A 10886-nucleotide genomic window follows, 5' to 3' on the forward strand; every position below is an offset into this window, starting at 1 on the left:
CCTATGTCCTCTGTGAGAGTTTTGGGGAGGCAAAAGGCATGAAGACTCCTGAACTCAGATCCAGTATCAAAGTGAATGCTTATCATGTTTCTGTAACTACTCAGCTCTTAAAGAGGGTTTGAAACTTGTGCTAATTTTTTTCCTAACATGATTTACAGAGATTTATCATATATAAATTGATGAATCTCACAGCACTATATTAACAATGACAAATTTCCAGATTGGAAAAAAAGAATATTTGTTTCTTTAATTAAGAAATTACAAAGCTGGGAGCTTCCATTTCTGTGCGCCCAAACCTGCAAGATATATCTGGCTTCATGGGAAATATTTGGAAGCATGGAATAGAAAAAGAAGCTATGTTAAATGTCGAGCATGTATCTCTTGTTCCTGGTTTTTGTCACCCCAAAATGGCATGCTGCTTCAGTGTTATCTCTATCCCAAACAGCATAAACAAGACAGAGGATGTCAAGAAAGGCTCTGCCCCAGCAGCTGGGGATTAGTCACTTCCTTTTCTCTTCTTTCTCTCACTTTCTCTCTCTCAACCACCTCCAACACTTACTCCAAAGGAGGTTAATATAAATGACTCAACAGTCGCTCTCAAGGACTGTTGATTGATGGTTGCTTTCTTTTAAGAGGACTTTGAAACTTTCATGTGTTTCTCTGCTTAGCTCAAGCAGAAATAACATTTCATTCTAAAGCATGTTTTATCTTCCTTCCTCAAAGATCCCTGCTACAGTCCGATAAAGATATCCTCAGATGATTCTGTTTTTCTAGAACTCTTGGAAGAAAATCAGAAAATTATAAGAATTGTAATTTCTCAAGCCCACTGAATTATGTGCTTGTGAACCTTTTCACATTAAAAATATGGCATTTCTCTGATATTTTAAAATGTTTAAGTCCAGGTTTATAGGTTTAAAATAAAGTGCTGGCCAAGGAAAATATGTGGAGATTCAAGGCAATCAAAATTGTAGATTATTTTTATTCTTTTACTATATGAATTCATAGTCTAAACTCTTCCTCCATTTTTTCTTTTATTCAAGCAAATGTTTTTGTGACATGATATTTTATGTGCTCCTTTAAGTAAATAGTAAAGTCAAATAATACCCTTCACCAGAAAAACCTATTGATTTTAAAAATGTGTCTAGATTACTTTAGATAGTAAGTTGACTCTAGTGAACAATATGATGTGCTTTAAGCAGGACCTTAATGTTTTGATATAACCACTTGTATCTTATTATTTGAACATATATTCCCACTGACATGTGGTCCAAAATATTGCTGGAGTGAAAGTTTATCCAGCTTCCTTTATCTTTCAAGGTGATAAAATCTGTAAGTTTTATCTATAAATAAAACCTGTAAATTAAATTTTTCTGTAGATGTAGAAAAATATCTCCAGGTAGTTAGTATCTTTCCATTCTTACACCAGTGAAAACTCTGGCAGAAAGTGTGTGATTTCCAGAAATCCTAAAACTACCAATACTAATAACAGCAATTATCTCCCAAAGCCATTGGTACCTATTGGAGGCATTGAAGTATGACTTTAGTATTGACCATGGAGTATGAAAACTTGGTACCTGTTAGAATATCCATTGAGCAAAAATGGCCTAAAAACCAGGTTACCAGAGTCTGTATCTCCTGAGACCTAAGCTAGCTTCCACGTAGACTTCAACCCCCCAGCTGTTTTCATCATATCCCTTCCCACAAGCCCTTCATGCCCATCAAAGGAGCCCAGCTACCTTTTTGTAGTGGAGTTTGGAACAGAAGTTGTATTTTCTCAATTATTTCATCCACTTTGTCAAAACTATTTCATCCGGTTTAACTGAAAGCAGGATCTAAGAACTAGCTGCCAATTCTACCACATCTATAGGATGACTAATTTTGATCCAAGTTGAACAATACTATAAATACATATGACAGGATTATTGGATAGATTGGTGGAAATAGGTCTCATTTAAAAACCACATTGCAAATGAAAGTAACAAGGAAAAAATGTCTTTTTTGAAAAATCCATGTTGCATCAGAATAGGTGCATGATACTATGTTTTATAGAACTGGCACCCAAGATCATTGTTTCTTGGGAAGGTGCTAGGAAAAGCAACACTTTGTTCTGCCTTAGTGGCAGAGGCTAGGCTTTGAGGCCAACCTATTTCCTCCCCTTGCCGATCCCCACCTTCTTCTATCCTGGGTTCTCCTTCACTACTCTAATTTCCTAGGCCTGGACCCTATCATAACTGCTTCATAAATGCTGCTCAGAACTGCCATTTTGGTCCCATTGAAGATTAACAGATGCATAAATAGTTTAGCAGCATGAAGGTACTGGGCCACTTTTTGCTTTCTCTTGAAATATTCCTTCCTTATATTTTAAATTGTAACTCCTCAAGGACAGGGACACTGTCTTATCTACTTTGTATTCCTCGGTCTTTGCTGAGCACCTGCCACATAATAGATAGGCAATTTATATTATTATTGATCAGCATCCAGAAAAACAAATGTAACAAGGAGTAGAGTTATAGCATACAATAGGATACAAGTCAATAGTGTTTTTCATGGTACTCTTGAGTTAGTTACAAAATTCCTGGTTCATAATTTGCTGTAATATAATACATACCAACACCACTTGTTTTAGATAAGGGGGGAAAAGGCCAGGCATTTAATCGGCTATTGTTTTGTAACCAAAACAGGGCATCAGGAGGAAGCATGCCTGTGGATCAACTCAACATTCTGAATTTCTTTTTTTCAGTGTTGTTGATCATTAGCACCATTGAGAATTCATTCATTTACCAAAAGGTTGTGGAGTACCTCCTAGGTGCCAGGGTATTCTGCACATAGGAATTGTGCATGTGTAGAGATAAGTATGTCATTGACCCCACAATCTCTTACACATATTACCAAGTGTGAGAATCTGTTATTCAATCTCTCAAAAGTTAGAACTCATTGGAACTGGTAATACCAGCCTTAAAATTCTGGGATTTGAACTAAAAGAGCACTTAGAGGCCATCCAGTCCAAACCTAATTTTACAGATAAGGAAATCAAGTCCCAGGGAGATTAAATAACTAGTCCTAGGTCATACAACTCATTCTTAGCTTCTGGAAACTGAGCCCAGGTCTTTTTCCTCCAAGCCGAGGCCTCCCTCCTATGCCCCATGCTGTTCTCCTTCCTTGGCTTCATTTGGTGGAAAAGACCAGGAGCCAGGTAGAACCCAAGGAAAGTTAGTTTTGAAAGCAGGGTAGAAGACACTTTTCATATGAAAGGAACTTAAGTAAAAGAAAGTGAGTAATGCAGATAGAGGAGTTAAAAATATAGAGTTAAGGCTCTCAACACATCATGTGCACACTGTCATCTCTTCTCATGGAAGGAAAAAAGAAAAGGGAAAAAAGTTGTTTAGCTCTGACCTGTAAGTAGTATGTGCTGAGAAGTGTGGCAGGCATAAACCCGGGTGCCATAGACACTTGCTCACACCAGCACTCAGAGCTGGCAGCGTGCCACAGATGGCAGAAGCTTCAGCACTTCTTACCTGATGGTGCCGGGTGGTGGTGACAACTGAGAAGGGCTGTTTCTAGTTTGAATTGGAGGAAAAACAATTTAAAAAACACACTCTTAGAATGTGTCTAAGTTATTGACCACGAAGAAATCAGCTGCACAGGAGGCCCCTTACAAAGAAGGGGTTTTTAACTGTCAATTTATTACTTGGGAAAAAAGTTATAAAGCGGAGGCATACCCCACCATCAACTATTTCATAAATTTTGCATTTAGAACCAAAGTTAACGGTAAAAATGTATGAGTTCTTCCAGCACAGGGCCTCAGAAGCCAGTGTTTGGTTGGACCTAGGTGTCAACAGCAGGAAGGGTCCATAAAAGAGGCCTCGGATGGAGAGGGCTCAGCCTCATGCTAGAAGTAGGCAGGGCCGGAGCAGTGCTGCTCTGCTCAGAGCTTGTACTCTGGGTGAGCTTCATAATGTGACCACATTATTTGAATTACCTATGAAAACTGCCAATGTGAGAAGTATGAAAAGTGAAAATTGGAAGAACCTTGGAAAAAAATAAGCAAAAAATGGTAAAGTTCACATTGTCACCTGGCCCGTGAGAAAATGTAATTGGAAAATGAGACAAAACAGAAGCCGCTCTGGAATGGGTTTGTTCTGGAAGGGGTGAGATGAAATATTATTCCTCTGATGTGCAGGGTGAGGTTTTGTGTGTGGTGTGACTCCCTCTGGTAGATCAGGGAGAAGGGTTAGTCTCAAGTGTCCAAGACGATATCCCCAGAGTCAAAGATCGAGAAATACCTACTATGGCATCTTGTTTGTATCATCTACCAGTGTTGATTTTGTCTAAGATGGGGGCATGACTGGCATTTTCAACAATCATCAGCGATTCATTTGCCCAAATGAGGATCATGGTATTAATCTTGCATGCTTTCGAAACTGTTTAAAAATGTCTGGGTTTTGTTTATTTGTTTTCTGTTTTTGAATTTCCCCCTCTGTGCAGTTCTTGGTTTCTATCCCACTGAGTGCAGAGGATTTTAATTGTTGCAATTGATCTATGCTTCGCAGCATGAGAGAGCGATGCCTAAGGGCTCTTGTGGTGCTTTGGGGTTGATGGGTTTGCTGTCTGAACAACAGTAGCCAAGCTGGATTGCAGTAATAAATTTCTCCTTTTCCTCTGTAGCATTGAAAGCCGAAAAGAGAAGAAAGCTGACTCAGGGAAAGGTGTTGACAGGGAGACTTGTCTATGACTTGATCTTCAATTTATTTTTTACAAATATGTGAGGAGTGCCACAATTATTAATAAACCTGCTTTGATCATGTATTGTAAATTCTGTCTCTCATCCCAAATCCACCTTCATACTGTAAGTAGTACAATACTTGTTTCATTTCTGTGTTTAAACTTCTGAGCAGTGAGACACCCTTGTGAGGCTACTCAATAGCTAATGCAAGAATCAGTATGTTCCTTGCCGTATGTGTTGGACTTTGGTAAACACTGGATTCTCATTGTCAGTTTCATGAGAGCAATAGCTTTCTTAAAGGGTTAAGTCATATTTACCTAGTTTGTATTTTCCTACTTTAGTGACCTGATAATTTCATTCAGAAGAATTTTGAAAGGCAGTCCATACTTCTTTTTATTTTTTATAGCTTAGCATTAGTGAGTTATTTCTGAAGACCCAAATGAAAAAGTTAGCTTGAAAGCTTTTTTTAATAATTGTATTTATGCATTGCCTTGATTTAATATGACACATTTAATACTTAAGAATTTATATGGAACTAAAACTTGCAGTCATTTGAAAAAGTATATAGAAAACTATTCACAACTTGTTAAAAGAATCACAGACCCTATTGCAAGGAGTCAAGTAGTATTTGCTTAAAATTCAAGTTTGATTATATGATCAAATATTAGGCTTGTCTGAAATGCTTTAGAAAATCTTTATAACTGTTTTATGGGATTTTCAATATAATCTTTATCAGAAATAAATTTCTCTCCCATTGACAGCAGATGTTTTCCAGGTAAACCTATTGTATACACACTTGTGGAATTCTACATGGTGAATCATTGTACATGAACTTCATTCCTGTACAGTTATTCTGCTGCTACTGACCATGTACTGCTTAATGCTGGTTTCTGAATCACACTCTAATATTAGATTGACCAATCTCCAATGGTCATTTTTTTCTTCAAAGCTCTTTTCCACTTTTTAATTAAATGCATGTTGTGGAAAATATCTTTCAAATGAAAATCTCAGCTTCTGTCCGAGCAGATTCTGTAGATATTTCAGTTCATATGAAGTAATCCATCTTTACTAAGCTTAAATAAGAGGAAGGAAAGTTGAGCATTACTAAAAATACAATATTTCATTTCATTCTAATAAGGACTAAATCTCATAATGTTTTTGGTTCCTAAGAATGACCAGTGATCATCAACGTTCTAATATTTCACTGTCCAATTTTACAATAATTCAGTCTTGTAGCTTTTGCAAATTAGTTAAGTGCACATGAAAAGTGAAAAAAATCCTCTTGTAATTTAAGCTAATGAGAAAAAAAGCTAACAAAACCTCCTCAGATTCAACATTTTGATACCTTCCGAAAAATTCCTCTCACAGTCCTTTAAGGAGTCATATTTTTATGGAACATAAACCTAAAAACTATGGGAAGAAGATTTTGCAATTAAAAAATTTGTATTTATAAATGCCAAGGAAAAATATAGAAACTTTCCATTCCAAATGTGTTGCCTTTGTGTATTTTATAATATAGATAATACATTGTAAACAATTTCATTATTTTATGATTTAGACTAGCTGTACATGCCAGTCAGTTCCCAAAGCAGTCTCCTAGAGTTTTAATATAGTAATAACCATTCTGTAAAATGATCATGGTGAATTAAAATCTTCACATGATCACCTATTTGAATATAAGCAATCATGTCCAATGAAATTCTGTATTTCTGAGTATTTTTATAGTCGTTTTGTTCTTGTGTGAATTTTAATGCTATCCCCATGTTAATCCTAATATTTTAAAATCATATAAAACATAAGAAAAATGTAGTATTATATATTTACTCCTAACTTCAAATTCCTGGTCAGAATTACTAAATATCTTGAATGTAATTTATTGCAAAGTTTAAGTAACGTGTAAATGTGACTAGGATATTGTGTTTTTCAAAACCAAGAAATGTTATGTGGAAATAAATATTTATCCTAATTAATTTCCTTGCATATTTTAAATTGTGATGCAAAGTGTCTTGTCTTTTTTTCCTTAACATTAATCAGCAAAGCAATGCAGAACATTTTGATTGTTTGAACACAATGTTTAAGTTTAGACATGCCCAAAGTTAAGAAAACTTGTGGATGCAGGCATTTCAAGATTATTCAAGCAATTTAAACTTTTATGAATGGAGAATTATTAGAGCTACATAAGGCATTTTGTTATTTTCACCAAGTGACTTGGCATTGTCCCATGGCTAGTAAAAGCCTCCAAGTTCATTATGTTGGATTCTCCCATTATTAAGACTCCGTAGACTTTAGGTTTTTAATCCCACAAGGGAAAAACTTCCTAAAATTTGTTTCCTCCTTGTTTACAACAGGTACAATAGGTCATGTATATCACTTTTGGAGCCACCTGGCTGTAGGTGAGGAAGATAATTGCATTCAGAACTCTAACATGTTGGTTCATACTTTTCTATTGATTAATGAACCAACTGGAGAAATGGCTAAGGTTGTAATGGTTTACTTTTTAATTGCTGCCGTTTAATAGCTTTCACTATGCAGAAGCTTTCCCTAAATATCCTCTGAATGTTTCCTTGAAATAATTCATGGTAAATAATACCATAATGGTATAATATGGTAAAAGACCTATATTCTGATAGAAACTGAGGTTCATAAGCAACTTAGATTTTTCAGGATTTTTCTGGAATCTCAAAAGTTTGACTTATTCTGTTTCCTGTCTGCTCTGATCTACTTCTGTTTCCATTTAATCTTAGCCTTTTTGCTCCTGGTCACTTCCTATTTTGCCATCATTGCAAGATTGTGCTATACAGTTTTTACAATATATCTGTCTTGTATATTTAGACAATAAAATGAAATGAAATGTCAACTATTTGAAAGTTTAAAGAAAGTAATTTGGGTAAAATTAAGATTCTGTTAATATTTATTTTGAGAGACCAGTTGTAGTCAGTCTCCTTGAAGAAGCCCCAGTATCCAAATATTACTGTTAATACTTCATTTTACAGAACTATTTAGGTGTTCTTTACAGAAAGCTGCAACTCACTGACACAATTGTCTCTCTAATTTAGTCTCTGTCTATGTAGTGTGCCCTACCTTTTGTGCTGAGACTAAAACTAAGATCACGATCTTTGCCTCTGAGGGGATGGGAAATGGATATGTAACTGCAATATAATATATTACATATATATATATGTATGCATATATGTATATATATATATATGTATGTATGTATAGGCGATGGCATGATTAAAATGGTGATTAACTTTGAATAGGGCAGGGTTCAGGGTCAACTTTATGGAAGAGAGAGCCTGCAAATTAGGATGGAAATGGAGAAGGAAACCTACTCCAGAAGCTGCAAAGACTCAAAGACTTGTCAGTATTGAAATAAAGATGAAACTGAACAGTAATAGTGTGTTAGCATTACCTGACCCTGGGTTGGTGAATAGTATATTTGGAACCCAGCAAACAGCCCCATATGGTAGAGGGAGTGTTAGTAGGGTGTGGAAACCTGTAAGAAGAAGTAGAAGTACAAGTTGGAGAGAAATTATAAATAATTTTAAATTCTACAATAGGACATTTGAACTTTATCCATTAAATAAATAATTTGAATAATAGAGACATATACAGGCAGCACAGTAGAAAATATTGTGGAGAAAGATGAAATTATTTCCTTAGGGCTTTAGAGTACCATTCATCACTGCTTCCAGGAAGGTTCTCAGATGATCAAGCCAAACTCTCCATGAGTGTTCTATAAGCTTCTCTTATGACGGAAATCAAACAGGTTTAAGCATCTACTTGGGCACTTAACAAGTAACTCCAGATTGAATTAGTTTTTTTTTTAATGTAGAACATTCCTGTATATGTAGTTATATATGGTGGGTATTAGATAAATGTTCTGAAAAGCAGTATATCAATATAGACTTGAGGTTATTAAAAAAAATCTAACTGTAGCACAAAATTCAACTAAAGGTTGGCTTATCTGAGTCCAAAAACCACCTCCTTCTTGCCTACCCTTGCTTCCGATTCACCCCATCCATTCTTACTGTGAACTTTTATCTAGGTACTCCTGCCTTCTGGTGCGTTTATAGTCATATGTTTCTCCCATGTGACTTATTTCTTCCATTTATTTATAAGCTCCTTGAAGGCAGGAATGCTGCTTTACCCTTCCTTTGTAATTCTCCAGAGTCTAGCTCTGTGCTCTTCTCTTAATCCAGACAGCAAAGGCTGTTGACAGAATCATAAATTAAGTTCATCAGAAGATACTGCCACTCAGTTTATTAAGGATGATTAAAGATCCAAAAAGGGTTCTCATTGACATGTCAGTATTGGAACAAAAGTAAGTATTTATTGAGCACTTTCAGGTACTGAGCATCTGAGGACACAGCTGCCTAAGGCAAGAACCTATACAATCTCTGGAGTCATAAAGGCAGGAGAAGAAGCTAGATAGCTGTGAGTAAGAGGAGACATTGTATATATGTATATCTTCACAGCAATGCCACAATTCCATGAGGCAGGTGTTTTAGTAGTTCTTTTCACATTAGGAGAGGGTTTTTAAAAATGTTTCCCATTAGTGAGTGGTGCTGCTGAGATGCTAACTGGGGTCCATCTGGCCCTCAGTGGCAGGGCACCGCATCTCCTTGGGTAGTGAGATGGGACCTACCACCTCATGCCTTCCCAGGATAATCAATCCAAGGTTAAGATGAACAATATTTCTTCTCAATATATTAGGTTTTCAATGTTAGAAAACCTATCCCACGAAATACTTTCTTGCTCATGAGTTGACAAATGTCATGACTTCAGATAGGAGACGCTCAAAGAAATAATTAGGGGTTTGGGTTGTTTGATGGGTCATACTTCTAACCATTCTTACATGTGCCTTTTAAATAATTTGGCAAGTTTGAGATGATGGTTCAGATGAAAGACTACATAGAGTAAGAATTTTGATTGAGTTTATTAAAGCTCAAAGCCTGTGTTCAACAGAAAGATGCTCTTCTCAACAAGCAGTAGGCAAATTAACTCTCCATTAATTCAAATTAAGGGGCATAAATGTTAACATTGTCAGAGAAAGGTGCAAAAAGATAAGTTCCTACCGTGCATGACATTGGTCTTATTAATACCATGCTCTGAGTTTTTCTTATTGAGTGGTGATATGATTTACTGCCATCACTTATCTCTCATTATCAGCCATCTGTAATGCTCAGACATCCTGAATACACACTCCAGACATCCAAGGACATACACGAAAAGGTTCTCGGACACAGCGGAAATAACTGTCACAAAGTCAACACAACAAAATTCTTTTCCTTTGCTCTAGGGAGAAAAAAACACATTCTTATGTTATAGTATGTTTTTCCTTTAGAGCTTATTGAATCTTGAATTCTGTATAAATCTAGCAGTCTTGTAAATTAGAATCCTTAGAGCAAAAGCAGCAAATGCCAAGAGGTAGAACTCTTAGCCTCAATGACCACTTGTGAATAAGAAAGGAAATAGAAAATATCCAGAATGACATACAACCTAATGTGGTAATTGATCTTTATGATGGGAGCCCTGAGTTAGCAAGGATGGGTTAATTTTGTTCTGGCCCAGCTATTTAAGAAAGCACAGAGGTATGTAATCATTTTTAGCAATGCTTCCAACAAAATTTTTCAGAAACAAATTCTAAGAGATTTTCTAAATTTGATTATAACTTAAAAAGCAGGACCTGTATCCATAGAAGAGATGTGAACTATTTCCCTCTTTCCTGTTACATACACACCCAGTGGGTGCACCCTGTCAGGTCATTTATGAAAAGCGTTCCAGCCATCCACATGCCCGCAGAGGCTGCAGCTTTCAATGGCAGAAAAGCCCGCACTTCTGGTAGATTAATGGTATGATTAGTTCCTGTGTATTTCAAATTTAGCCTCAGATTAAATCCATCTCTAGTTTATTTGTTAATTTTTTTAATCTTCCTTTTCGGGGAAGTTTTAAACTCTTGTGGAAGAGCAAAAATAAAGTTGAAGCTGAATTTCACAGTCCTCTGTCCATTCCCGTGCAATGACTCAACAGTCTCACTGCTGAATTGATCATTTTTTCCATTTCTTCCATTTTAACTTTTTGTGTGATAGCTCATATATCTGAGATTATTTTGTCTAGCCAATGGTCTGAAGCTACATTTACATTAGTAAACTCAATTTTT

General features: G+C 36.1%; 1 protein-coding gene across 1 annotated transcript in view; it reads left to right on the forward strand.

The window, feature by feature from the left end:
• Positions 1–5053, forward strand: part of SLC4A10 (solute carrier family 4 member 10) — a 263964-nt gene extending 258911 nt beyond the window's left edge. The window contains exon 25 of the mRNA XM_077154007.1: positions 4666–5053. Coding sequence (XP_077010122.1) covers positions 4666–4732 — 67 coding nt within the window. The 3' untranslated portion in view covers positions 4733–5053. The remainder of the gene's footprint in view (positions 1–4665) is intronic.
• Positions 5054–10886: the final 5833 nt, after the last annotated feature.

Source organism: Tamandua tetradactyla, chromosome 3 (assembly GCF_023851605.1).
Source record: "Tamandua tetradactyla isolate mTamTet1 chromosome 3, mTamTet1.pri, whole genome shotgun sequence".
Classification (NCBI taxonomy): Eukaryota; Metazoa; Chordata; class Mammalia; order Pilosa; family Myrmecophagidae; genus Tamandua; species Tamandua tetradactyla.